Below are 27,120 nucleotides of genomic sequence, written 5' to 3'. Positions count from 1 at the left end.
GGATCATGACCTATGATACATTTTAGCATTCAGATGCGTAGAAAACAATTACAGTGAAAAATTAGAAAGGAAAATTGTTCTGTGAGTGCCAGAGTGGAGGAAGCCTGCTTTCCTACACATTTAGGTTTAGATGCTGGATGGCTGGGGCACTTATGAAAGGGCAAGTTCTTGTCCAAGCTTTTCCCATTTGTGATACCTTGGTAAATTATCTTTCATACACTTCCATATGGTTGTTGTGTATAGTGTTGAATAGATTGTACTCTCATTCTGTAGCTGCTCTCTCAATGGAGGGCACTCAAACGGGTTTAACTTTCTACTTAGCCGCACATTTCGTTAAACTTGCATGAAATTAATATCACCGGTGTTGTGTCAGATACGGTTGAAGGCAATCAATGGGTTCGAAATTTTCTAGAGGAAAGGCTTGGAGGGACAGAAAGGCACATGCTCGTGTACCCACACCCACACGTACTCAGAACAAGCGCATAAGTCTCATTTCCTCAGGAAACTGAGCTAAAAATACATAGCACCCAAGAGAGACCAGCTGGGTGTACCTGCAGGCACTGGGCAGCCATCAGAGCTGTGCATGGAACAGCCCAAGCTTTGCCAGCTGGCTGGTGGCTCTGGTTTTTCCCTGCATGTTTAGCGCATCCTCGTGACTGAGCAGACAGAGTTGAAAGGAGCAGAGCTTTGCCCCCAGCCCACTTCATTAATTTTTTTCCATTATACTTCTAACCAGTTTTCTCTCCTTTGCTCCCCTTACAGGGCAGGGAAGGTGCCTTCATGGTGAGAGATTCGAGGCAGCCTGGCATGTACACAGTCTCTGTTTTCACCAAAGCATTAAGGTACAGCTGAGCTCAGCAGCTTTTCGTATCAATTACATCAATGAAATGGCTTCTGTGAGAGCGTAATCACCGTAGTTGTTTTGGCATGATGAAGAGGGAGCAGAAGGCTCATGAAAATGATAGAGGAAAACACTTCCAAAAAAGGCAGAAGAGTTAGCTGCCATTCGCAAAGTGAACCGAAGGCTCCGCTTCCCCCTGCATCGAAAGATGTGCCTATGACTAGTGACTTAGGCATCACCGGGGTTGTCGTTTTGATGCAATGGTCTTCCCAGCTGAAGTGTCAGTAGGATCAACGTGAACTTTGGGCTGGATTCATGATAGATGGGTGATATAAGTGAAAGGGTTTCAGTGATGGGGCAGAAAGTTTTGTTTCAGAACGAAGAGGCAGAGAAACTTAGCACTCAGCCTACACTTAGAGGGAAACCTCAGCCTTTCTAGAGATGAGACCATCTATGAGTGAGAGGAAGAACATACATGTACACACACACCTTTCCTTAGCAACTGCTGCTCACCCCTTGCTCCTCCCCCATTTGTTCTGTGTAGGGAAGATTTTCCCCTTTGCTTGCTTGCTCCTCCTCCATTTATACCCCAGATTCCTGTCTTTTTGCTGCAACCTGCTTTTCCTCAAAGAAAACCGCCTCTTTTTCAGCACGGATAACAACCCCGTTATAAAGCATTATCACATCAATGAGACAACTGACTTTCCCAAGCGCTATTACTTGGCAGAAAAGCACGTGTTTGACTGCATCCCCGAACTCATCAACTACCACCAGCACAATGCGGGAGGTGAGTGAAGGCTGATGCTGCCCAGGGAAGCTGCTCTTTTACCATGCAGCCAGGTGACTGTTTTAAATGAAGGAAAGTTCCCAAGGCCTCTGTCCTTCTAATGAAATGTTAAATGGCATCACCTTTTCTTCCACTTATCCTGGCACTTGGACGGCAGGAAAACGGCCACCTTCCAGCATTACATCTTCATTCTGCTCATCCTTCCAAAGCTAACTATGACCAGCACAGATGGCAATGACATACTATAGAGAGCCCTTTCATTCCTGGGAGCCCATGGGGGTATGTCACCACTGCCAGACCAAGCTGCCTGTTTGAATTACGCTGCAGGGCCTTCTTCCCAAGAGGTGATATATCCCTGTGCCTTGATTTGACACAAAGTTAGGAACATAGCCAAGATCCATAGCCAGACGTGGCAGTGACCAAAGACTCCCATCCCTATAGTCCAGGAGTACCAAGGGAAACCCTGGACTTCACAATGACCCTAAATACAAATAAAAGGTGCCATTTGGAATTTCATCAGAGTTAACAGACTCATAGCTCACATTTGCTGGCAGAGTACAAATGGAAAATAAGCTGAAACTGCTCAGAATTTGCTTCCTTCTGGCAGGCAGGAAATCTCAGTCTGGGTAGAGGTTCAGCTGCCCTCAAGTGGAGCTGAGAACTCAGTACAATACATCTGTTTCCAGCACCCAGCCTGCCTCCTGGGGCAATGACAGCCACACTCCCCATGACTGTGACAATAACTAGAACTCACCTTGTCCTTTGTTGTCCAGGTCTTGTCACCCGTTTGAGGTATGCGGTCTCTTCTTGGAGAAAAAAGGCCCCGATCACTGCCGGGCTGAGCTATGGTATGGCACTCTCATGACTATATGGGAATCACACTCCTCACTGGTTAGCTGGGTGATCCTGAATATCCCTGTGGATACTGATGAATATTCATGTGGCTATCACCATAACAAATAGCCTTCTTCAGATCTTTACACTGCACTATTCACTAGATTAATATCTTTGTCATTACCACTGGTAACTGAATGAACTGATCCTGTGGTGCCTTGAGGGAGGTGATGAGAACCCCAGGGTCTCAATGAAGTCAACATTAAATACTAAAATGAATGCTGAACAAAGGTGATGGGAGTAAGAGCATAGCAAAACTTGATGAAAGTTGAGTCCCTCCTGAAAGATGCCTTCATTTGCGTATTGTCGTCTAAAGGATTTTGCTGGTATCATCTTTATTATAACTCTTGGAGACATCAAAGAAACTCAAAACCATGTGGTGCTCGGTAGTGCACATATGCGAGGTAGAAACAATCCTCCTTGAAGAACTGGATAGGCAAGACAAATGGAGAAAAAAAGGGATGTTTTTGTCCCTACTGCTGAACATGACCTGCAGCACAGATTAGGCAAAGGAGCTGCCAAAGGTCAGACAGACAATTTGAAGGGGAGCCAGAAAGTCTCACTTTGAGTCCTGTCCCAGCGTTTAACCCACAAAAGCTTTTTGTTTGACATTTTACTGCTAGAGCCTTACCCTTTCTCCCTTACAATCAACAGGAAAATTGGTCATTAACCCCTCCGAACTCACCTGTGTACAGGAAATTGGCAGCGGTCAGTTTGGGGTGGTCTACCTTGGCTACCTGCTGGAGAAGACAAAAGTAGCCATAAAGACCATTCGTGAAGGAGCAATGTCTGAAGAGGATTTCATCGAGGAAGCTAAAGTCTTGATGTAAGTAGTAGCTTCACCAAGAAAATCAGTCCCTGTAGTATTCATACGACTGAGCCAGGGTGTTGTGATCATGTTCAGGAATATGATTGGGGAATTTAAACCTGGATTATCTACTATGTATCTAAATAGTATAGAAAGAGACTGGTGAGCTCTGGTGGTTACAAAGGAAGGCAATTCAAAGTGTAGGTGAATTACTGGGCTTCTAAGTCTGTGGTCTTCCAGATCTCTGCTGTTCTGGAAGGCAGGGTTAATTGATGGTGTGTTTTGGAGAGCAAGGTTGTCTTTTGTCAAAAATAATTAGATGGAGAAATCTCTTAAAACTTGAGGGAAATTTTATTGGAAAACCTTACCTGCAATTTTTTTTTTCTTTCCACAACTGAAAATACTTCTCTTTGGGATTTTTTACTTTGTTTGTATTTTTTACATTTCCCTCCCTTCAAAATAGAGAGAAATTGATTTTATTTTTGTTTGATTGGATGATTTCCCATGCAGGAAAGTTTTTTGGTGACCATTACCGTCAAAATGGGATGATTCTTACTGCTAGTTGATGTTAGACTTGGTCTACACGTTTTCTTCTTTCTGCTTTCATAGCTGGCCTGTGCAGAGAGAGGGGTGCAGCAGAGTGACATAGGCGGCCGTATATAACACACCTGCTGTAAGGATAGAAGGCACTGAGCCTATTTCAGCCTCTTTTCCTCCTTCTCTCCCTATCCTACAGGAAGCTGTCTCATCCCAAGCTAGTCCAACTTTATGGCGTGTGCTTTGAGAACGCTCCCATAAGCCTGGTGTTTGAGTTCATGGAGAACGGCTGCTTGTCCGACTACCTCAGGAGCCAGCGGGGTAGTTTTTCAAAGGAAACCCTGCTGGGGATGTGCCAAGATGTGTGTGAAGGAATGGCTTATCTGGAACAAAACTCTGTCATCCACAGAGACCTGGTACATTGGTCCCACATAGACTTTTCTCTGCTCCAGCTGAGCTTTTCCCTGTGCTTTTTCCCTTCGTTAACTTCAGCTTTCACACTCCTCCTGCCTATCTGTTGACAGGGGATCCAGTTTCTGCCTGTATTGCAGAGGCACCATCAATACTTTAGGAAGAAGGAAAAAAAAAATATCCCCTGGAGCACTGGTTAATCTATTTCCCTTAATTGTGTTTGGGAGAGAAGAAATGAGGACATAAAGTTTGTCTCTTTTTGTGAGTGGACTCTTTTGCTCCCCGAGAGCCTCAGCTCCCACAGTTCCTGGGTACTGACCACTCTTCATCTCTAAAATCAGCAAAGATGCCTAAAAGACCTGTTCTAACATACACGTAAATATGCATTGCCGATAAGATACTTTTAATTACATGGTGTTCCATCAAGCTGCATCAGTCACTGCTGCTGTTTTGTTAGGGGAGCAAGGACTGTGAGTAGCTGTGGATATTTTAGGGTCTTTCTCTGCTTTTTCTGGGCAACAAGAACCTGCAAGTCAGACTGATGGTTGAACAGCTTTTGTGGTGACAGAAACATGCTGGCTGTAAAATGTACAGAAAGCATAAGAACCTCAGGTTTTCTCCCTCTCTGTACGGTACGATGTCACTTTGATGCTCTGTTTTTTTAAGCACTATCTGCTCTGCCAGGATAAAAGCAGCTCAGTGGCTGTGATAGTCTTTCAGCTCTGACCTTTGCACCTTCCTTTCTTGCAGGCCGCTCGGAACTGTCTGGTGGGAGAATCCCACGTGGTCAAAGTGTCCGACTTTGGGATGTCAAGGTAACGCTGACGGGGCTGCACATGCTCTTTGTGGGGCTGTCATGGGATGGTGGGGTTACTCAGCACGCTCCCTTCTTTTCTTTTTCCAGGATTGTCCTTGATGATCAGTATACCAGCTCCACAGGTACCAAGTTTCCAGTCAAGTGGTCTGCTCCAGAGGTTTTCTCCTACTGCAACTATAGCACCAAATCTGACGTTTGGTCATTTGGTAAGAAACTCTTGTCAGAATGGAAAAAAATCAACAAACGCCAGGTCAGAAAACCTGGGGGCTCAAGTAAATCCTCCTAACACAACATCCTCTGGGCTCCAAGGATGTTTTGCCTGAATAATGGCTTAGAAAAGCAAGCCTGAATCATTTAAGTGAAAGAAAGAATAGTAAACTACCTAGATACTTTGTAACACTGCAAATACTGCCCATTTAATGTATTATACCTGTGCAATGCTCTATAATACCAAATAATGAACTCTACTTCACGCTGACATAGCATGCGTGTCCAAGTAAAGGTTGGAGAGTCACTGACAAGATTATACAAGGAAAGGAAAGGAAAGACATTTAGGCACTCCATCTCTCTGCACGTCAGTCCTGGGCACTGGTGGAAGCACCAAACTCTCTGCCTTTCCAAGTTTGCTCTGCTGATTCCATTTGCTTTATGCCGTTCTGAAAATATTATTTCACTGCTCACATTTTCTCACCTCGTTTCCTGCTCCCCAATGCATTGTTTTATGACTTGCATCTGTTCTTTGGTCTCTCTTCTGGACCTCCATAGATAAGAAAAGACATTGTATATTTTTTCCCCCAAAGTCATCGGCGCTGGAGATAACAAAGGCTATCCGCTGCCCTGTTGATCTGGCACGCTGATGTATCTGGCCCATCTCCAGCTAGCATGCAAATTGCGGTGCTGCAGAATGAATCGGTGCAGTGTGCTGTGCACAGCACACAGTCAATGGGGTGCCACTCAGCTCCGGGCCTAGCAGTAAATAATGCAGGATTATAACCTTTGCTAGTCCGTGCCTGTGAGTTCTGTGCTTCGCTCACCCTTTACTGCCTTCTGCTGTGGCTGAAGTTGTGCGTTCCTGTGGCGGTTTATATACCAGCAGCACAGTGGGAGCTGGGTGCTCAGACCCACGCAACTGCCTTCACAAACCCAACCCGGAGATGCTTCAGAGAGCACCATTCCTCCTTCCGTGTCCCCTGGCATGTGGGGGAGGCTGTCAGCACTCACTACGTAATTACAGAGGACAACGTGTGCCAGTGGAGCTCTGTGACAGCTCACAGCAAAGTGGCGGTGACACGGGCAGAGATGCTCCTTTGGTAAGGATGTTCTTCTGCTTCACAAATCAGAAACTGGCCTGTACACTGAGAGCCAGATGCTTCCAAAAGGGTGCTCGGTTTGATTTACAGTCATGCCAAGCCTGGGGAAATTGTCTCGCTCCAGTTTCAGGGCTGAGTAAAATGCCAGTGAGATTTGTTTGCATTGGTCAGTCCTTTGTGAAATGTGCAGACAGCAGTGTTGTACATCTGTCAGACTTGTTATCTCCCCATCCAGTGGGGTTTGCATAAGAGGATTCCTCTGTCATGTCATGGTCCCATGACTGTGAGAAGCTTTCTGCTCCGCTTCTCTGCAGCCCATTCATCTCTTCCACCAGGCCTGAAATCCTGCTGTGCCCAGGAGAACAAAATGAGTGTGAGAAATTCCCAGAGCAGGAATCCGCAGGCTGGGGGAGTACACCTGCTTTGCTTATTCCTCAGTAGAGCCGATACCATTGGTGAGGAGCTGCAGTATCTATGCGTCTTCCTATGTGAAGAATTCAAAGCTGGAAAGCAGACGTTATTTAGCCAAGTTGACTGTGGAGTTACACAACTCATATTTCAGATCAGCCTTCTCTGTCTGTCTCCCTGTTCTAATACAATGTGAACACATACCAAGTCAGTCACATTAGGTGACCAAAGAATTAAACCTAATAATAACACAGATGCCTTGTATTCACTCCATTTGCAGAGCCTCTCTGGTCCAGTAGCCAACCGTAATGTATTCCACAGGCTGTTTGTCTTTGCCTGTCTCTCTTCCACCATGCTAGGGAAGCACAATTTCTGCTTCTGAAGAGTAACCGTAGGAAAACATTTGCCTGTTCAGGAAAAGAGGAAAAAGGCGCTGCAATCCTTTGAAATTCCACTGTCATTGCATGTGAATTCACCCCAGTAAATACACCACCTGGGATGTTTTACAGGCAAGGAGTTCCCAGTACTGAGGCTAAGCTGACTAACAGGAACGGAGCAGTTCATGTTGCTTTCTTGCTCCTGAGTCTCACTAAAATACAAGCAGATTCTGGTGTAGGACACACTGCAGGCAGGAACATCAGTGGCATGTCTTTTGTATGTGACTAACTGGAATTAAAAATAGATACACTGAATCAGTGACAAAAAGCAGGTTCCTTCCCAGATTACACATCTGGATGGAGTACGTGCACAAGCGTTCTCTCTTCCTCACAATTTGTGAGAAGACATATGACACTGCTCTGCTTTCTGACACGTAACACGCTTAGGCTTCCTCTGACTCACGGGGAAAGACATCCATGTCATGCCAGGCTATCATGAAGCGAGATGCAGAGAGGTCAAACTTGCAGTGACCAGACTGGTACTCCCACACAGCCCAGTGCCCAGCAGAGATCCTAGCTGGCATCCTCCAACTGTACAGCTGTGTTAGGGCCTGGTTTTTCAGATGTGGACTGAGAATCCGAGTAAAAATGCTTTTCCAAGTAACAGACATCAGTGTTGAGCTGCAGAGAAGAGCAGGTGGAAGGTGGTCGTGGGCCTGCCAAGGATTTGTTCGCTTCTTTGTAATTTTCCTGATTTGTTTGCTTTAGGAGTGCTGATGTGGGAGGTCTTCAGTGAAGGTAAAATCCCCTATGAGAATCGCACCAATGCAGAAGTGGTGGAAGAAATCAATGCAGGATTTCGGCTCTACAAACCCAGGCTGGCCTCCAAGGCGATTTATGAGGTCATGAGCCACTGCTGGAAGATGGTTAGTATTGTAATGGGAGAGCCCCAGTTCCCAAAGACTTCCCAGTTCCCTTGGCTTCTAGGAGGAGAGGGAGGTATACACTTCACATGCCAACACAACATAAAATCCTGGGGGTGAAGCACTCTGCAGCTTTCATCTGCACTAGCAAGCAAACCTTAGGCTCTTTGCCTTTTATTTAAGCTGCTGTTTCTATAGTGAGTTGACTGAGAAGTCTATGTAAAGCACCTAACTAGGTTAATTCAACAGTTTGCTTCCTGACAAAGCTGCGGATCTGCGGGGCTGAGTTTGAACAGTGATGGTAGAAATGACAGCCAATCCATCACAAGGTACTTGGCATCCACTAGGCAAAATTCACTGCTAGCAGAAAAGAAACCTTGCCGAGAAGGAAGCTCATTCTTCTGTTGGCACTTTCTCTACAACAATAGATTGTATTTTTGTGGAGAATCAGTTTCTTCACAAGTTTTTCCTTCTTAACCTTGCCATTCCTCTCAAGCTGACATTCATGTCCTCCCTCTCTCTTCTCTCCCCTGCTCAGAGGAAAGATGACCGGCCATCCTTTTCTGTTCTGCTGTATCAGCTGAGTGAAATCTCTGAGTTTGACCTGTAATTATGGCACCAGCCACTAAGCGAAGCTAAGAGAGTCCTGAGAGGGCAGATGGCTGGATTTTCCCCACGCAAAGCATTAACAGGAATCCTCTCACCATAGACTCTTGCCATATGCCTGGGGAGAAGGAGAGGGCAGAGGCTGGTACTTCCAGACAGACAAGATATCCCCAGATCTTCCAGAGCCTAGACAGACACAGGGTCTGGTTTGGCCAAGAATATGGTTTGCATCTTGCAAGCAAAAGCAGCAATTGAGCACAGAGTCCTGAGCCATACAATCCAGCAAGTGTATTTTTCCTGAAGAGACAGCCTCAAAACTAAGAGACCTGACATTGCTATTCCAGTTCTGTGAACTCCCAAATGGAGATCTTCCCTGGGGAAAAAAAAAAACAACCTGTCTTTAACTGAGGAGGAACATTCAGACATTTTCATGGCACTCTAATTCAGAGTGGGCTGGACCTGAAAGCTCTGAACAGGAATACGCCTGGGACGCATGGGAACAGGCTGGATTTAGTGACTGCATTTCCGATGCTTTTCTGATTTCAAGGTGGTTTTGTTCTCCCCTTGCATGATTTTGTCTGAAGCTGTGGCATAACAGGAACAGGATTCTGGTACCCAGTAAACTGAAGAGGTGTCTGCATGTGCAAGCGAGTCTGTAAGGAAGGAAAGGAAAAAGCAACGTGTTGAAGAGTCTTGAAATTCTCTCAAACTGCATTGTGTAGTGAGTGGGGAAATACGGTTCTGATGAAAATGGAGACATTCTTGGAGGGGGAAAGTCACAGCTGAAAGTCTGTATTTTTTTTTCTTCAGTCTTTCTGCATCAGAAGATAAATACATGATCTCCATCCAATTTGTTTGTATGGAGGACTGAGCAGTTTCCAGTCCAGGACAAGACAGGATCCCAGGATCTGTTTATCTGTGAAAGGTACAGGAACCTACTCCTGAACTGGTGTGTTTGGAAGGAAGGAGCCGGAGGGCTCAGAAGGGTAGCCACAAGGAGAAAACATGCAGAATATGTGCTCAGTGCACCAGTGATAATGAGAAGAGTTTTCTTGTACTTCAAAGAGTGATTGAATCATCACAAGTAAAGACTTTTCCATCTCTTCTGTGAACAGAGGGGCTGAACAAAGAAAAAGTCCTATGCGAATAGACTGCCTGGGAACTCCGTGAGGAGTTCCACATTGTGTGGTGACAGCAGAAAAAGGTATAAACAATATTGATCTCCTGGTATTTCAGTTAAAATCTGCATTTTCACCACAAGGCAGAGACACTGTTTTGACGTAACTGACCTGAAAACTGAAAGTGTGGGTGTTGGTCTCCTGCAGAGTTTGTAAATAAAATCAGGACTTTCTGCCAAGCATTAACAATAATTAGAGAAGTCAAGAGGACTCACAGACGATATGTGCATATATGCAGTATGTACTTTTGATGCTTCTCTGTCTGGGCAGGTGAGAGTATGGGTAAACCTTACATAACAGCAGTTACAAAAACTGTGAGGTGCAAACTTCCAGCAGCAATCTCTCATCATCATTACAGAAGCCAGGTTCAAATATGTTTGCCAACAAAAATGGAACAAGGAAATAATGTAATCCCATGATGTCACATATCCTGTGTCAAACTATTTCTTCCTAGAAGGAGGCTTATTTTTTTATATTTTTCAGACCCGTGGTTCTAGGGTAGCTTTTAGGAGCCAGAATGTCTTTTCAGGTGTATGGATATGGGCAACGCATTAGTTCCTGCCTTATACATCTTCCCACCTTGCTTTGATTCCACATTATTTTCGTTGGTTTACTCCTACAAACGCCATGCAGAATGACTCTTCCAGGCAAGGAGAATCCTAACATTCAGACTCGAGGTTGTCAATCCTAAATGCAGGATCAGAGTGCTACCTTCAAATCAGGATTGCTGTCATAATCTCTTGGTAGTCTGAACCAACATATGGACTATTAGCATCTATAAACAGATTTTGAATTTTTGTCTACAGTGAATTTAAACTACATTTCTCTTTGTCCCTCTCATCCTTTAGCCTGAGTTAGCCTGTTGTCCTATTCCAGCAATGCTAAATTAGGCATTTAGCCAGTGAAGTTTTCAGTAGCCCTACACATGTTAAACTGCACATCTGCAGCTAAATTTGAGGACAGCTGGCCATAATCCTATTTTCTGCCCCACTCCACTGCACTTAGACAATCCGTACAACCAGAAGATACTCTGAAACAATTCTCCCCTGAGCACAGACACCCTGTGGCAGGGGTATCTGTAGGCTCACAAAGTTAAGCTTCTGGCTTGCTACCCCCTCCATCCTTGGAGGAACCAGGAGTCTGTCAAGCTTGAGAAGGTTGCTATTAAGTAGCAGCAATATTGCTCCACTAGGTAACATTTCTGAGATTATATTTATATTTGGATAAGTGTAATATTTATTAGCTGGAGAGTGTCGCACAAAATAATATTTTAATGTTTTATGTTTAGTTTTCTTTTGCAGTATTTCTATGTACCTGATATGTAATTTTACAAACAATAAAATTGCTGAGTCCCAGCTGTGGCTTTCACCGTATGTTAGCAAAAACGCAAAAACCATCCTCATGTACTTACAATCATACAGCTTGCTCTTTCGCCAAATCCTCCCCCCCAAGAAGCAAACAGGCTTCTTCTGGCTTTCTGAAATACCTCTGTTCCCCAGAACTATGGCTATGTTCAGGGGTTAGGTTATGTGCTGGGTTTATGGGGGTAGGAAGTATTCAGAATCTCTGCAAATTGGGTAATTTACTATGCGGACACAGATTTTTAAGTCTAAACATCCATTGTGGTGGCTTGAAATTGTCTGAATCTTCGTAAAATGGGGTGAGTAATATTTCAGTGCTCCCAAAGGGTGCTTCCCTGTGATTATTTACACAGGACTTCATGAATCTCCAAAGGCCAGTGTGCTGTGCTGTGATAATGCATGACACTAACACGGTCTTCTCCCACCCCAGCAACTTCTATGGCAAGTTTCCCCTGTGTCCTTCACATGGCTTAACTAGACACGTTCACCACAAAGCAGAGCTGAGAATATCACCCTCCTGCTGCAAAGCGAATAACCCCTTCCCCGTCTCCTTGGAAAGCCTTTGCCACATGCTGAATGTTTATGCCATTCCCCCTCTGCCAGTTCAACCCTCTCTGGCTGTAGTTCAGAAAGGTGGGAGGTTGTGTTTGTCCCTACCTTTGCCCGCTGGTTATCAGAGGCAGTAGGTGCAATGGCTGCGGTGCACGTTTGGCCAGAGCCGAGGCCCAGGGCATTGTCCCAGTGCATCCCTGACCTGCTACTGTGCTGGCCGGGCACTGGCCCATCCAGGCTGGCATTCCAGCTAGGAAAAGGCAACCAAGCACTAACCTCATCTAGAAGGAGCAGCTGGTGCTTCTCAGTGGACACCAGGGGCTGGAGGGCAGCACCAATAGCCATGAAAAGCTCCTTCCTGGGCTTGTGTTGGTCACCCCGGGGATGTGGGGGTTGGTGGCTCTTGTTCCAGTGGGCAATTACCATAAAATCAGGCCTGAAAATATCTAGAATTTCCTGAAACATTTTTTTAATGAACATGTTGCTGTGAGATGTTTGGCTTTGTCCTCTCTGAAAGCTGAGCTCATCAGCACAGCAGGACTCAGGTGAACGGCTCTGCTAAATGTCACTTGGCAGCCACTTCAAATTTGTGTGTAATCTGTTCAGCTCACCCCACCATCACGTTATCTCCCCCTTCCGCACACAACCAGCTGATGCACACACTCCTGTGTCTGCAGCTGTATGGGGCCTGCCCCTCACCATTCTTCCCAGCCTGCTGGGAGGTCTGCGGGACAAATGCAGAGAAGCTCGTTCTATTATTCTATCATTAACAACAGAGTAGAAGCAACACAGAGTAGAAAATTAAAATAATATCATAACATTCATGGAATTCCCATCACACTGAGCCTGGCTGATAATGGGAGCAGATTAAACTGTGCCAAAAAAAAAAAAAATCCACAACAGTTTCTACTGCCACAGTTTTCTTGAAGTGACCTTGTTTCACCCATGGCCTCAGAGCAATGTTAGCTATTAAATCTTTTGGATCTGCAGTAACAATGGTCACTTCCTGAATTCTTCTGACAAGTAATAAGTGGTAAAAAGAAGAATGATGGCTACAAAATGTTCCAGTCAAAGGTGAGATGGAAGAAATGCTATGCAGGGAAAGGAGAAGAGTCTACTCCGGAGATGCTATTCAAAGATTTTTTCAGGTGTGGTCTTGTCTATTAAAACAAAGATAGTTCCTAAGGCCATCTTGCTGCTTTTGTAGTTTGCAGCCCCCGGTGCCCTCAGCCCATGGCACCCATCCCCCTTACAGGGGCTGAGCTATGGTGCAAAGCTGGCATCCAAGCTTCCCTGTGGAGCCATGGGCAGCAAGCTCAGCCCCACACTAGCACAACAGAGCAGCAGTCTCTAAGGGCTCAGGGGTGGTCCCTCCAACTCAGGAGGGGCCAGACGGCAGTCCCTTAGCACAGGCTGATGGTCACGGAGGGGACGCTGCCAGGGCCACCAAGGGAATATACCTAGACCTGTATCTAAGCTTTCAACAGTCCTTGGGTACCCACCAATGTCTGTCAATTAATAAAGAGATGCTGAGAGGGCTGCAGGCACATGAGTGAATGAAGGCCCCATACAGGGCTTCTATCAGTCCCGGTGAGGCCACGTTCCCCTGGAAGCCGTGAGAGGTCCGGCTGGGATTTCACAGTAGACCTGAAGAGCTGTATTGGAGGTTTCAAAACAGGCATGAGCAGAAGGGCTGGAAACTTGTCCCTGCAGAAGTGGCAGATGCCAAAAATGCCAAAAGGAAGATCTTTTGGCTGCAGTGTTGACTCGGAGGAGGCCTGGAGCTCTAAGCAAAGGCACTGACTCCTGGTTTCGGTCCCCACCGTGCCCAGTGCCCCGAGGCTCTCCACGCACTCCCTAAGGAGGGCTGCCCTAACGCCTGACCGCGGTGCGGTGCTCCAGGGGGTGCGGGGCTGAGCACCCGAGACCCAGCTCCGCAGCAGGCAGGGGGGCAGCCCCGGCCGGCCCCCGCCTCTCCGGGGACCTAAAGGCGCTGACCCAGCGCCCGGCCTCCGGGGGACCTCGGCAGCTGCCCCCGGCCCCGTTCCCCCGCTCTCCGGGGCGGGGGCTGGCGGCCTCCCCCCCCCCCCGCCCCGGCAGCGCAGCACCGCTGCCAGCGCAGCCGCCCCCGCCGCGGGGGGCCACGGCCCCCGGCCCCGCCGCGCATCCCCCGCGCTGCCCGGGGGAGGAGCCGCCCGCGCGGCTCCAGCCCCTTCCCGCGGCGGGGGCCGGGGCTCCCCCCGCCGCCGTGCGGAGGGGCCGGCGGAGAGCCGCGGAAGTGCACTTGCTGCAGCCATTTCCTGCTCTTTGTGCGGGCGGCGCGGAGCATCCCGCGGTGCGGAGCATCGCGCCCCGCCGAGCGCCAGGTGAGCGGAGCGGGGGTGGGCGCGGGGGGCTGCGCGGCCTCCACCTGCCCCCCCTCCCCCCCCTCCTCCCCCGGGCTGCGCGGAGCTGCGCCCCCGCCGCGCCCTCCCGGGGTGTGCGGGGGTACCGGGCGCGGCGGCGGGGGCGGCGGCGGGGGCAGCGGCGGGGCAGGTGCGGCCGGCGCGGGGCGGAGGGAGGGCGGGAGGCCCGGGCGGGCCGGGATGTGCGGGATGTATCCCATAATGCTTAGAGCTACCTGCAGCATTCGGCCTCCCGCAGCCGCTGCGAGGCGCCGGGGGGAGGGGGGAAATAGCGCAAATCCCCCCCTACCCCCCCGCCGCATCCCCGCACCCTGGCTCCGCGCCCCCGGGCCGGGGGAAGGGCCGAGCCCCGGGCGCGGCGGGCGCTGCAGGCCCCGCGGCGGCGGCGCCCAGGCGAGCCGAGGTCGCGGCGATGCTTGGCGCAGGGCGGGGGGGGCGGAGGAGCGGCGGCGCCGGGCAGGGGGCTGAGGGCGGCCCTGGGGGGGGCTCCCGGGCAGCCGCGGCGTGAAAACACGGTGTCGGGGGGCGGCGGGGGGAAGGAGGGAGCGGCGGGGGCTGCGCCGGGGTCGGGAGCGATGGGCTGGAGCTGCGCCCGCAGGTCGATGCTCTGGCGTGGGCTGGGAGCCGGGGGCAGCGATCCCTGCCCAGCCGCCGGGTCTCCGGCAGCGCGCTGCGCCCCGGGGAGCGTGTCTTTGTATCGGAACTTGCCACCCGAGGAGGCCGGACACGCGTGGCGCCGGCCGCATCCCACCTGCGGAGGAACGGCTGGATTCTGCCGGCAGTTCCCGCGGGCTGGCGGCACGGCACGGCACGGCACGGCACGGCACGGCCCCCCGCGGGGCTGCGGGGCACGGGGCCGGCTGAGCCCGGGCCGGAGCGCGCCCCCTGCGCCATCTGCCGCCGCCCGGGGCCCCGGCGGGGTCGGACCGCGGGGATCAGCAGACCTGGGCGGGGGGGCTGAAGCCCCCGCACCCCCTGCCCGCACCCGGGCCGAAGGGAAATGCACCCTCGTGTTGTGCGTGGTGACAGCTGCCGGGGTCAGTCACTGAGGTGGGTGATGCGCCCGGCGCCTTGGTGGCTGCCCAGCCGTGTACTTCCCTGCAAAAGAGAATTCTTTCCTCCTTTTCCCTGTACAGTTAATTGTTATTAATAAAGCCGGAGGAATATGGAAAAAATCTTCCATTTTCTTACCAGGGTCTCTTGAGCAAACAGCAGACTGTGCGGATTTCATGGTAATAATTTTATTAACGAACAATTATCATCTTTGCCTGAAAAATAGGAAGATTGGTTTTGGAAGATCAGTAATTGGCCGACTATTAACAATGCTGTCCTGTATGATTTAATTTCCCAAGAAGCGTTTTAACTGTCAGCAGTGGGCTTGCTTGTAAACTTGCTCTAAATTTCTCAACTATATTGGAAATGTAGCTTTGTATACCAGCCTCCTGCCCTCATCCTCTTTCTTTGGCACCTGAAACACAATGATGAAGTTATTATAGAAGAAATAAATTCCAAAATAATTGTGTTGCTGAGAGACAAGGACAGCGTAAATGCCTGGAACTCAGCCCTAATGGAATGGCAGAAAACGTAGAGTGGAGGTACAGAAAAACAGCTTCAGGAGTTGTGCAGTTTGGCATCCTTTTTTAATCGGAACGGTAATTTCATGGTTAACATCTGTGTCTGTGGAGGGCAGGAGCCTAGCCCTGCCAGCTGAACTTATCCTGGCTTTTTTTTTTTATTTGCTCCTGCAAAGAACCCCCTGACTCTGGTGGTGGTTGCAATTACAAGTAATTCTTAAAGTGTGAGAGAAGGGCTTGATGACGTGCATCCTAAAACACTTAATCCCATGAATTTTAGGCAAGGGTCAAACTAAACTTTTACAGCCTGAAGTTACTGTTGTTGACTAAAACTACATTGATGGCCAGGAGCATTTATCCTCCTCTTGCTGTGAGGCAGTTGGTACTGAAAACGCTCCGCTTTTACGCACCTGAGATATCAGTCTGCTGGGGTACTTGGGCCAGGATGGCTCCTGACCACTGCTTAGATGCTGGTTTTGAGTAGGAGGGAGAAGCATTATCACAGGAGAAAAAATAAATAAGTGACTTTCCCAGGTTACCCAGGGTCTGGGCATCAGAGCTGGAGAACTGCAGATCCTTAGGAAGTGACCAGAAGTATGTCCACCTTCTCTACATTGCCATCTCCCCAGCAAAATTCATTTTGCTGCCTGTCTCACCCCAGGCTTGCCGGGCTTGGACCCCTGTCTTACTGCCAGTCTCCTGGGCAATTCCCATTTTTTCTTGCCCCTTTTCCTGCTCTCGGTAGCTATTGCAGCTCCAGCGTGAACATCTGCTGTAGGAGGAGGTGAGCTGAAAAACTAAAACAAGCCTGTGCCACTTCCCCAGAGCTCTCAGCTGTGCAGCTTCGAAGCCGAGTGCACATGCATGCAACATTCGTTATGGCCCTGCTTTTAAAAGTCTTTCTTTGTTCCACCAAGCTGCTCTAACAATAAAGTCATCTTTGTTCCACTCGCTGCGAAGAGGATGATACTGCACTGGTACTTCTGGGCAAGCGTTTTGGTGAGGAAGGTAGGACCTGCTCTGCAAGTTCAGACATCTGGGATGTCCATCCCCGCTCCTTCTCAAAGCCTTCCTGCGCCGGCTGTTAAATCTGGCCCCCAGGCTGCCGCCACAACAGTCACCACATCGGGAACTCTTTGCTTCCATTTCGGGGTGGTGGGGCCATGCCCTGTGCAGGGACCCGCCTGGCTGGCTCCCTGTGGTGTCTAGAAGCCTTGGTGCCTCTGTGATCGTTTGGCTTTAGAAGGTGTAAGAGGTGGCCCAAGGGGTTGTGGCTGAGATGCGGGATGGGGAGAGGAAGGTTCTGCAGCCCATGGGCAGAAAGTGTGGGCAGCACTGCGCTCATTAGCCCTGACACTCATTAGCAGAAGAGGTAACCAGCCCTGTGGCTGCGTCTCTCTCCAGGGTTTCACTGGGGTGGGTTCACTGGGGTTCGGGCTCACGTTGTTTTGCTAAAACATGTAGGACAAGAGGGACTTGGGCCTTTCTGACCAGCAGTGGGACGTGGAGAAGACCGTAGCTTTGCGAGACGCCTCCCAGCAGCCGGTGTGGCCGTTTGAGTCCACGCAGGCAGGATGCAGGCAGGATGCAGGCAGGATGCGCTTCCTGCAGCGAGAGCTCGCCCCGCTGCACATGTGTTTGGGCAGCAAAAAAGCCCCGTTCCTGGGCAGGCTGCTGCCCTGCTCCCCTCGTGGTATGGCCCCCAGCCCACGCCACATGTGCCACAGCGCCATTGGCAACCCACCAAACATGGGCTGACTGCTCTTCCCGGCGCCGCAGCCCCTGCCCTGAGGCCCAGGTGGTGGATGGTGGTTAGGGCTTAATGAGGACTTCTTGATGAGTGTCCCCAGGGATCCCCATCTGGCCTGAGCTGGAGCCCCTTGGTCGCTGCCATGTTACCTGACAGCTGCCCCCCTCATCGCTGGACCGAGGGGATGAAGCTGGATTTTCCAGGGCGGCCCCAGCACATTTATGTTAGAAACCTTTTTGCAGGAAGGTGAGGGAGGGCTGCATGGGTCTGTGGCGGTGGAGCTTCCCCTTTCGGCTCTCCCAGGCAGCCCCTGTGCGGGGAGACACCGTGGTGTGCCACATGGACTGAGCCAAGCAATTGCTAATGCCTTCAGAGCCTTCCCCAGCCTCTGTACCGGTGCACGACCCCTGGACCTGCTGGGTGCATACAGCTGGCAGGGGAGCCCACCCAGGAGGAGGGAGCCAGCCCTACAGCCACCCCAAGGGGCAGGCGAGGGGCCGTGGCACAGGCAGATGGGGATCGCTTGAGGCTGCTCTTCTGTGGATGATCTGGGGTGATGATCCATGTCTGCTGGCCCTGGACCAGTAGTCCCTCTGTCACATGCTCCAGCCACAAGATTGCTGTCTGCTGCAGTGCTACAGGCATGAGACCCAGGGGAAGTCCTGGCAGACCTTGCATTTCCCTGTAGCCTTTGTTGTTTTGCTGTTGGGCTTAAGAAAGTGTAGGATGGAAACTGGGAGTCCCTGCAAAGACTCATCTATTAAACCCTCAAAGTCTGTGTAGTTTTTCCACCTGCATCCAGATTCTTGCATTCTGCTCAGCCATGGCAAAGCACGGGGCGGGCAGATGGCACTGCTTGCTCACTGTGGCTTGACGCTTCCTTTTCTGTTGGTGTATTTCTACATGCTGCCTCTCTTCCTCTATTTGAGTGCAAGATCTTTAGGGGAGGGACTAGCCTAGTCTCACAGGTTTGTGTGCTGCCTGGCACAGCAGGATCGTGATGCTGTATTTGGGGCTGTATCTCCTGGTATGGCCCAAAGAGCAGCAGTAATTTTGTCCCTTGAACTGCTGAGCTCTTTGGGTGTCACAGGGTTATCAAGGAATCATCTTTTATTACAGCAAACTGCCAACACCTTGCGCAAATGGCCTTAGAAAAAGGAGAAATGAGCCCAAATAATCAGCCACAGCCCTCAAAGCTATAAAATGGAAGCGTTTTGTCTTCCCAGAGCCAAAGCATGTAATGAAGCATGTGTGGGTACCAGGGATGCTCTGGGAACCCAGAGGTGAGTCTTTAGGTGCTGGAGGACGGTGGTGGCGAGCAGTGGGCAGCTGAGGGGGCCCATGGGGCTGGGCGAGCTGAGCCAGCCGCCCGGTGCTGAGCAGCACGCTGGTGCTTGCAGGCAGGGAGGAAGCCGCTCCTGCCTGCGGCGTGCCAGGACGTAATGTCTGGTTTTGACAGTTGCTACAATTTGTAACAGGAAACCATTTTAGCAAAGAAGGGTGAAGAAGGAAACAGAAATTTGAGCATGTAGGGAAAGGGCTGCTTGAGATTATTTTTTTTTCCCCCAGGCACTTCATGGTGCTTTAGCTGCAGGTATAACTGAGCCTGCTTCTCAGCTGCCTGGTACCTTGGGAAGGCATTTGTGGAGGCGGAATGGGTTTTACCAGGCACATACATCTTCTTTCAGCCAACGTGTGCAGGCAGCAGCGATGGCAAGAGGCACAGCAGCAGACTTGTGCCTCTCGTCACCCAACATGAAGCTGCCCCAGGACTGCACGCAGCATGCATCCCCCTTCGCTGTGGTCCTTGCCGGGTGCATGTGTCTGGATGTCCCCAGTGCTGGAAATGAAAAGCCAAGTTACATTCTTGGAAACAGTGACTCAATTGGGACCAGAACCTAAGGGATTTGTAGCAGATCATCAGCTGAATATGACTGCCTATAGAGATGCTGTTGTGACCAGAGGAGCTGCTGTGGTTGTATGCAAGGAGGGAGGTTACGTTGCTGTTGTATCTGGCACTTGTGCAGACACCACTGGAACCTTGTGTCCTGCTATGGTGTCTGTGCTTCGGCAAAAAAAGTTGCAAAATTGGATCAAGCTTAATGAAAAGCCAAAGAGGTGATTAAAGGATTGGAAAATACGCTCTGTAGCAAGACTGACAAAGAGCTCAGTCTACTTGCTTGAGCCAAAGCAAAGCTTGCAGGGTGTTTTATTGAAATGTGTGAGTATCTTGATGAGAACTTTTATAATAAAGAGCTGTACTGTCTCGCAGATTAGAGTGATAAAACTCACATGGCTCACATCTGAAATTAGACAGGCTCTGAGTGGAGGAAAAAAGCACTGGGGGGTGATTTGCTGATTGAACGACATGTCAGTATTTAAAATTGGTTCTCTCTCTGCAAATGCTTAAATTCAGTCGGGTGTTTTTCTAGGAGACACGCTGTAGGTTGGCCACAGCTATTGCACATGGATTAGGTATTAACTGAGGAAGCCCAGTAGCTGTGATTATACAAGCGCTTAGCCTGGGTGACAGCAGCCATCCCTCCATGCTTGTGCGCTTACAGCAAAGGTGAGCGGCAGAGGAGATAAGGGACATAGAGGTTTGTCCTGTGGTTCCCATGAGGTAGCCTGCCTGGGGTAAGTGCCAGTGAGCTTTCAGAAACGTTTCCCTTTGCTCTTTATTTCCTATGCAACTGGCACCACTGGCAGCTTCACAGCAGGCTGGGACTGGGAAGGGGACTCCGCGTGTGTGGTAAAAGCAGTGAAATTCTTTTTAACAGCACCTTGCAGTGCCACAGCCTGCCTGCGCAGCACTCGATCCATTCCGGTGCACCTTTGAGAAGGCAGTTTGTTGTTTACAGTTTCCAGTACCATTCATGTGTGTGAGAAGGAGAGCATGTGAGTGTCAGCATCAGTCATACTTTTCTAATCATGCTCTTTCAAGAGATATTTTTGATAGCACCGCTTTGAATTTCAGAGCACAGGCTTTCACTCGGGGCTGCTAAAGCTGCAGTGCAGCACCCAGCTGTTCTCTGTCTTCAACAGTTTTGCATAGAGTTAAGCAGAGAAGGGCATGAGTGGGTAGTTGTGTTCCTCTTATTCTGCATTCCTGCTCTGCTATTGAATCATGGAAGGAGAAATGACAGAGAGATGACATAAATACATAAGAAAAGGAAAATGAGATAAGCCAGGATCATGCCTCCTGCAGTGCCAGCCAGTCATGGTTCTGATTTTGTCCTTTGGCACTTTCCCACTCAGTCTTCTGGCTGGTGTCTGTCTGTCTATCACCCTCTCTTTTCCTTTGGATTTAGTGTGGAAACGGAACATCCAGAACCATGACCACTCACGTCACGCTAGAGGATGCCTTGTCCAATGTGGACTTACTGGAGGAGCTGCCTCTGCCGGACCAGCAGCCATGCATCGAACCGCCTCCCTCCTCCATCATGTACCAGGTACCTTCAGCTCCCAGAGCTGGCGGGGCGGGGAGGGTGATTCCAGTAGCTCATGCAAAGTACAGGGGCACATGGTGCTGTGAGAACTAGCCAAAAACATCCTGGGTTCAGCATGCTTAAGGAAATGTCCAGAACAGATCTAGCCACAAATCTGTTCACAGAGTCTTTAAAAGGAAAGCGCTGGGTGAAAGGGATCTTGAAGGCTGAGCAAGACTTAGGGAAGTTAAAAATGAGGACCAGAGTGCATGACTGGCTAGGAAGCAGGAGATAATTGTATTAGCAGAGAAAGTTGTCAGTGATGTTTCATTGTTCGCATATTTCTGTGCTTCCTTTTTATGGTACTACATGCATCTAAGCAGATCAAAATCAAAGTTCTGCATGACTTTGGCTGGCCTGTGCGGCTAGCACAGCTGGAGCCGCTGGGCTGGGGAGCTGATGGCATGCAAGGGAGGGCAGTTGCTAGAATCACTTCTCTGCTTTGGACAACCACAGATTTGACTGCAGCTGCACTTACCAAGCCAAGCTTGGCATGAGCCCAGGGCAAGGCTCAGCCTCCTGCTTCTGGATCCGCAGCAGGATGCCCTGGCTGCTTGGCCACCACACCCTGCCCTATAGCACACACCCAGGGTTAAATATAATATGGGGTTACTTTCTCCATCCTGCCACTCCTGAATTCATGACTTACCCATGACAGTGTATAAATACACCCGCACAGTGATTGCTGTGCCATGCACGCAGGGGTCTGAAATTACAGTATCTCTTTCAGCAGGTCAGACCGCGGGCTCGTTCAGTAACGTTAGCATCTCTACGGGTTATCGGACCCAAAGGCAGTTCTGGGCTGCTCAAATTTCAGCTCTTCCTGGGAAGTCTTGTTAGCATTTTTTGCTTATCTCTTCTTTCAATAAATTCCTAGTCTTTGCTGGCTTGTGTCCTGTGAGGGGCGCAGGGTTCAGCCTTATGGCACAGCCTCCTTTCAGGGCCACGAGTGTGTGCACACAGCTAAAGACCTCCTCTAAACTGGATCTAAAGGTGTTGGCCAAGCCTCTTTCCTCATCATGCTCAGTTTGTACGTAGCTCTCTCCCTTTCTGGCTAGAAATGCATATGCAGCCTCAGCTTTTGTTGTCACATTAGTCACATTTGATGTCCTGGAGGTGCTAAGAGGAGTAGCCCTGTGGCCACGGGCCGGTGCTCCCAGCTTTTCTGCTCAGGAAATCAGTTACTGAGGTGAGCGTGGTCACTGCAGTGCTAATGTCATTGCAAGGAGCAGCTCTGGGTGCTTGGGACTTGCGTGTGCTCTGTGCTTCAGCAGATACCATCAGCCAGCCTTTGCAGAGGAAGTTCCCCGAGCACAGAGCGTGTGAACGGGCGCTTGGCGCAGAGAGGCTGAGGAGCTGCTTTCTCATCCCCCGCCTCGCTCTGCACTTCCGTGCTCCCCTGTCCCGACCCAAAGCAGTAGCTCAGCTTCCAAAACAACTGTTTGTCCCAGAGCATCTGCTTGCAAGAGCAACACTAGCACTGGTAACAGCACCTGGATGAGTGCTGACTTTCATATTTATGTTTTCCAGCCATCTCATTCCCTGCCCTTTCTGTGTGTTTATTCTTCGCAGTTCCTGCTGACAGGATGTGGTCTTCCCCCAGCAGCCAGGGCACAAATAGAAATTAATGAGGCTGCATCTGTCTTTGCGTTACCAAGTTAAAATCCTTAAAATAATTGCTGTAGGTTTGCTCTCTGGTGTGGCTGCAGTTTCCTGTAGCAGATCTGCGCCAAGTTTGGCTTGATTTTACAGGGGTTTGTCAGCCTTGGTTGCCATATTTTCACATATATAATAAGCAGGATTTCCTCTAATGAACACATGTGATTGAGAAGCATCTCAGGCTGCATATATGAATCCACTTCAAGCCTAGAGGTGCAACAGCTCAAATTGTATGTAAGCTGCTCCCACGCCCCAGGAACCCTACTGATTCTGCTTTTTGCCAACACATCCCATGCTGGAACGTATCAGGTGAGCAAGCAACTAGCTCTGTTTTAATCCCCATCTCTCCATTTTGCCCATAGGCTAATTTTGACACAAACTTTGAAGACAGAAATGCCTTTGTGACCGGCATTGCCAGGTACATCGAGCAGGCAACAGTGCACTCCAGTATGGTGAGTCCCCTAGGTACTGCCCCAGCGATGCCGAGTCTTCAGTGTATGCCTTGCCCCAGCAACGCCTCTCTCTTTCAGAATGAAATGCTGGAAGAAGGCCATGAGTACGCCGTGATGCTTTACACATGGAGGAGCTGCTCACGAGCCATCCCCCAGGTATTCAAGCCCTTCCCAGGCAGAGATGTTACCAGAGCACCTAGCTGGTATAGTCCTCAGCGCGGATTAGTTTGGGCTGGAGACGGAAGAACAAAAAACCAGAGAAGACTGAAGTAGATAGAGGGGTTGAAAAGAGACACCACTGGCTCTTCAGATTGTCTTCTCCCCACCAAAGTCTCAACCACTGATGTCAGCAGCTGGTGGCCATTTCAGAAGCAGATCTATACTGCTGCCATCACAAAAGGCATCTGCCCTACACCCTCACATATATGAAAGCTCCATCCCTGACAGCTCCTAGCAGCACCTCCCAACTCAGCCACACTCACCCCCAAGCCAACGGCCTTATATAAATTTCCTGGTTTCACAAACCCCTCCCCTGCTCCCCGAAGCAGTCGCACCTGAAGTTATTTTGCCCCCGCAGGACCATCTTGTTTGTCTTACAGCTGCTAACAGGACTCAGCTGAGCACAGTACTTGGGATAGTGCTGTGTTTTGTACTTGGGTCTTTGTCCGCTTCTCTGTCTCGAGAATGGGTAGCCTTTGCTTTAGTTAAAGCAGTGTCGTTATTTCCTTCCTGGTGCACCACTTCAGTGTTTCTCCCTGTCGTGTTCTGGGGAGATGGAGTTTGCTTCAGGCAAAGGCAGTTAGTTTTTGGAAGGTAAGAATAGAATCATCGGATCTGGTTTATGTCATACTTTCCTGATGCCATTGTGTGGTGTCATACCACTACATGTATCAGGAACTTCAGCTTCAGTTAAAAATTGCCCCAGTGCTGAGTGGACTCTTGCGTTGTGCAAGGAAGGGAGCCCAGGTGGCTTGGGATGAAAACGGTGGGTCCCCTTGAGATGTGGCAGACTCAGGCTCTCCCTGACTTGCACAGAGCAGACTAGGCAGCTGGGGCAGGTTTCAGCATCCCAGACTGATGCCCAGGCTCCAGGGTGCTCGCTCTCCTCCTGTGGGAGCCCCAGAATTGTAGGATTTTTGTGAGGATGCATGAGGGAGCACTTTGATGTGTCAGAAATGTTTCTCCAAATGCCCTTCTTTGCTGGTGATATACCTGAGGATCTTGATCAACCCCCCCAGGTTTAATCGTTCTCCTCTGCTGCTAGTTCTGCTTCAACTGTTTTCTAGCCCTCCTCTCTCCAACCTGAATTTTGGTGGTTTCGTCCTGCAAACACCTACAGACATGAGTAAGGTTGCCTGTGTGGCCCACTAACCATGATTCAGACTCCAGCTCAGAGCTTGTCTTCTGCAATGTGAACACGCGCTGGATCCCTGCAAAAACACTGACTGGCGACACGCTGGGGCGGGTGCAGTGCACTTCCATTAACCCTACAGATAAAAGGGTTTGCAGCCAGGGTTTGTGGAGCCAGGAAAAAATATTTCCACATGGCTGGAAGTGCCCATGTTTGTCATTCCCTGGGAAAGGTCAAACTTCAGTTCCCCGCAGGTTATACTCTGCTGATGGTCTCGTGAGACCCAGCCACGGGGAGGTTTCTGCTGCTGATTGGATATGTGCTTATCTCCAATTTATATTTGATGCTGTGCTGCTGTTGCCTCTCCTGACTGCGCTAACAGAAGGCAGGCTGTGGCTGAGCTGGTGGCAAGACAGCACTACAGATAATCTGTTCTGGTGTTTGAGTGTCCTCCCATCCCGGTCACCCCTGCAATGATGGTGCTTCTCTGAGCACAGCTTGTGGGGTCCCTGCTCTCTGCCCCGTCCTCCGGCAGGGCTGCAGGCAGTGCCACATGTGACAGAGGAGCAGCCAGCAGACACCACCACGGCAGAGGGTTCATTTGCAGATTCACCAGATTTGGTCTTGCAGTGACCACTGTGCTTTGCCATGGGGCACGTGGCTGTGGCCAGGGTGTCCTGTCCTCAGCCCCCCAGCCTGGCTGCTTCGTCACCTACACCTCCTTGTGCTACGTCAGAGACCGTGGTTTCACGGGTGAAGAACAGAGCCTACACCTGGATGTGCACCACTCCTCCCTGCCGCGAGCTACATCCTCGTGGCCACCAGCATTGCCTGACTGCAGTGTGAAACACCAGGGCGGGGACATTGGATCCCCCGCTACAGAAAGCAAAGTTACTTTTGTAACTTCCCACATGTAAAGCTGGCTGATTTGTCCCCTCGTGCCCTGTGCATCAGCTGCTGTGCTACTAAATTTGCATGAGAGCTGTCGGCCCTGTCACAGACTTGTGTCAGCAACAGCTGGAAACAAAACCGGAGGACAGCAGGATGCATTGCCCTGGGCGGTTGGGGCATAGAAGTTTGGTAATGACTTCAAGTAACTGGAAATGAGATGGGTAACAGCTGAACAAGTGCTTACATTTAGCTTCCTGGGATGTGACTCACTTTGTTGCTGCTAGGCGCATATAAGCCCAGTGATTTTGAACAGGTCAGCAACAGAACCAAAATCATCCCAGCGAGGCTGTAGCAGAACCGTAGCCTGGTGCCTTGCGTGTTCGTGGGACTTTGCCGGACAAAGTCTTGGATAACTTTACAATACAACATTCCCACATTGTGTAGCAAGTCCAGACCCCACGTTGCAGGTGTTCTACCCCACCCAAATGCATTAGAAGACGTAGATTTCTCAGTGCCGTGTTTATAATGCATGGAGGGAATTTCCCATCTGAGAAACAGCCCCCTCTGCTCTCAGCTGTTGCCTTGAGAGCAAGCTCCCTCTGATCCCCCCATTGTCCTCCGATGGGGACAGGATTCGCTGTGCAACGAGCAGAAGATGGTGGCTGTTGCAGTCCACAGCTGCGTTAGAAACTGATGCTGACAAGTGTGATTTGTCTTTGCAACGCAGGTGAAATGTAACGAGCAGCCAAACCGAGTGGAGATCTATGAGAAGACGGTGGAAGTCCTGGAGCCAGAAGTCACCAAGCTTATGAAGTTCATGTATTTTCAGGTAAGTGGTCAAAGAGAGAGGGAAAAATGATTTATTACTTGGATGTTAACTTAGCCTAACAAGGCTGTGCTATCCTTGCCTGCCAGGCCTGCTCGGAGGGGCCCCGAGCCCCCCATAGCTCCCTCCCTTGAAGCCGCCAGCAGATACCTGGGACCTCTCTGAAGGGGAATCTGTGCCCCTTGCTGAGCCCTGAAATCTTGTGTACGAGTTGGGAGTGAGCACACCTCAGCCCTTGAAGTCACGGAGGACCAGAGCCCCGGCTGTGTGGAGCTCGTGGGTGGCACGGGCTCCTGTTTGTCTGGGGTGTTGGCTGGTGGATGTGAAAAGCTGTTTCTCCACCGGCGCCAGCACAGCTTGCTCTTCTGCTCTTCCCTCTGAAGCAAAGCCAGGAAGAGCTGAGGGCTGGTGGTACAGCTGGTGCCTGGGGTGGGATGCAGCCGTGCAGCTGGACACCCTCCTGCTGTGCCAGCAGGAACAGGCATGAGCTCACAGCCCCCTGAACACAGGGGTCAGCTGGCAAAGAGCACCAAAGCTTAAATTTAGCCGTTGCTACACTTGAGGTACTTTGCAAAATAATATGCTTAGATCCCAACAGAGCCATGACCACGTGGCAAGTGCAGAGCTGCTGCGGGCTCTGGGGACCTCGCCACATCACCGCCTGCGTTTATAACTGGCTGCAGCTGGGTTTCACCATCATTTTTAGGTTTTATGTCCTTGAGGTCTTTGTGCCCCGCCTGAAAAACTGAAGCCTGATTTCACGGAACACGCTGCGCTCAGGGCAGGTGCAAACGGAGGATTTGAGCCCCCTTCACCTCTCCAGTGTTGGGGATGTTTGTCTGCAGCACATTGTAATGCTGCTGTTTCGTGGTGGCAGTGGACAGGGACTCTGGAGCCTCCATCTCCAGCAGAAT

The 27,120-nt window shown here is 50.2% G+C and overlaps 2 protein-coding genes across 5 annotated transcripts in view; both read left to right on the top strand.

Annotated features, from left to right (window-relative positions):
• ITK (IL2 inducible T cell kinase) overlaps nt 1–11,263 on the top strand; it is a 33,643-nt gene extending 22,380 nt beyond the window's left edge. Inside the window, exons 9-17 of the mRNA XM_056349835.1 lie at nt 763–842; nt 1,492–1,628; nt 2,402–2,476; nt 3,177–3,348; nt 4,067–4,283; nt 5,029–5,093; nt 5,183–5,301; nt 7,959–8,116; nt 8,652–11,263. Of these exons, the coding sequence (XP_056205810.1) occupies nt 763–842; nt 1,492–1,628; nt 2,402–2,476; nt 3,177–3,348; nt 4,067–4,283; nt 5,029–5,093; nt 5,183–5,301; nt 7,959–8,116; nt 8,652–8,723 (1,095 nt within the window). The 3' untranslated portion in view covers nt 8,724–11,263. The remainder of the gene's footprint in view (nt 1–762; nt 843–1,491; nt 1,629–2,401; nt 2,477–3,176; nt 3,349–4,066; nt 4,284–5,028; nt 5,094–5,182; nt 5,302–7,958; nt 8,117–8,651) is intronic.
• A 2,754-nt stretch (nt 11,264–14,017) lies between these two features.
• The window catches only part of CYFIP2 (cytoplasmic FMR1 interacting protein 2), a 55,194-nt gene continuing 42,091 nt past the window's right edge, over nt 14,018–27,120 (top strand). The window contains exons 1-5 of one of the 4 annotated variants that reach the window (XM_056348042.1): nt 14,018–14,176; nt 20,851–20,991; nt 23,049–23,138; nt 23,217–23,294; nt 26,108–26,209. In XM_056348042.1, coding sequence (XP_056204017.1) covers nt 20,875–20,991; nt 23,049–23,138; nt 23,217–23,294; nt 26,108–26,209 — 387 coding nt within the window. In that variant the 5' untranslated portion in view covers nt 14,018–14,176; nt 20,851–20,874. Of the gene's footprint in view, nt 14,177–19,077; nt 20,177–20,850; nt 20,992–23,048; nt 23,139–23,216; nt 23,295–26,107; nt 26,210–26,866; nt 26,992–27,120 lie in introns of those variants that run through there. The other 3 variants (XM_056348043.1, XM_056348041.1, XM_056348044.1) reach the window with 3 other exon arrangements.

This window comes from Falco biarmicus, chromosome 8 (assembly GCF_023638135.1).
Source record: "Falco biarmicus isolate bFalBia1 chromosome 8, bFalBia1.pri, whole genome shotgun sequence".
NCBI lineage: Eukaryota > Metazoa > Chordata > Aves > Falconiformes > Falconidae > Falco > Falco biarmicus.
Note: the sequence above shows the minus strand (reverse complement) of the source record. Positions and strands in the feature narration are given on the sequence as shown.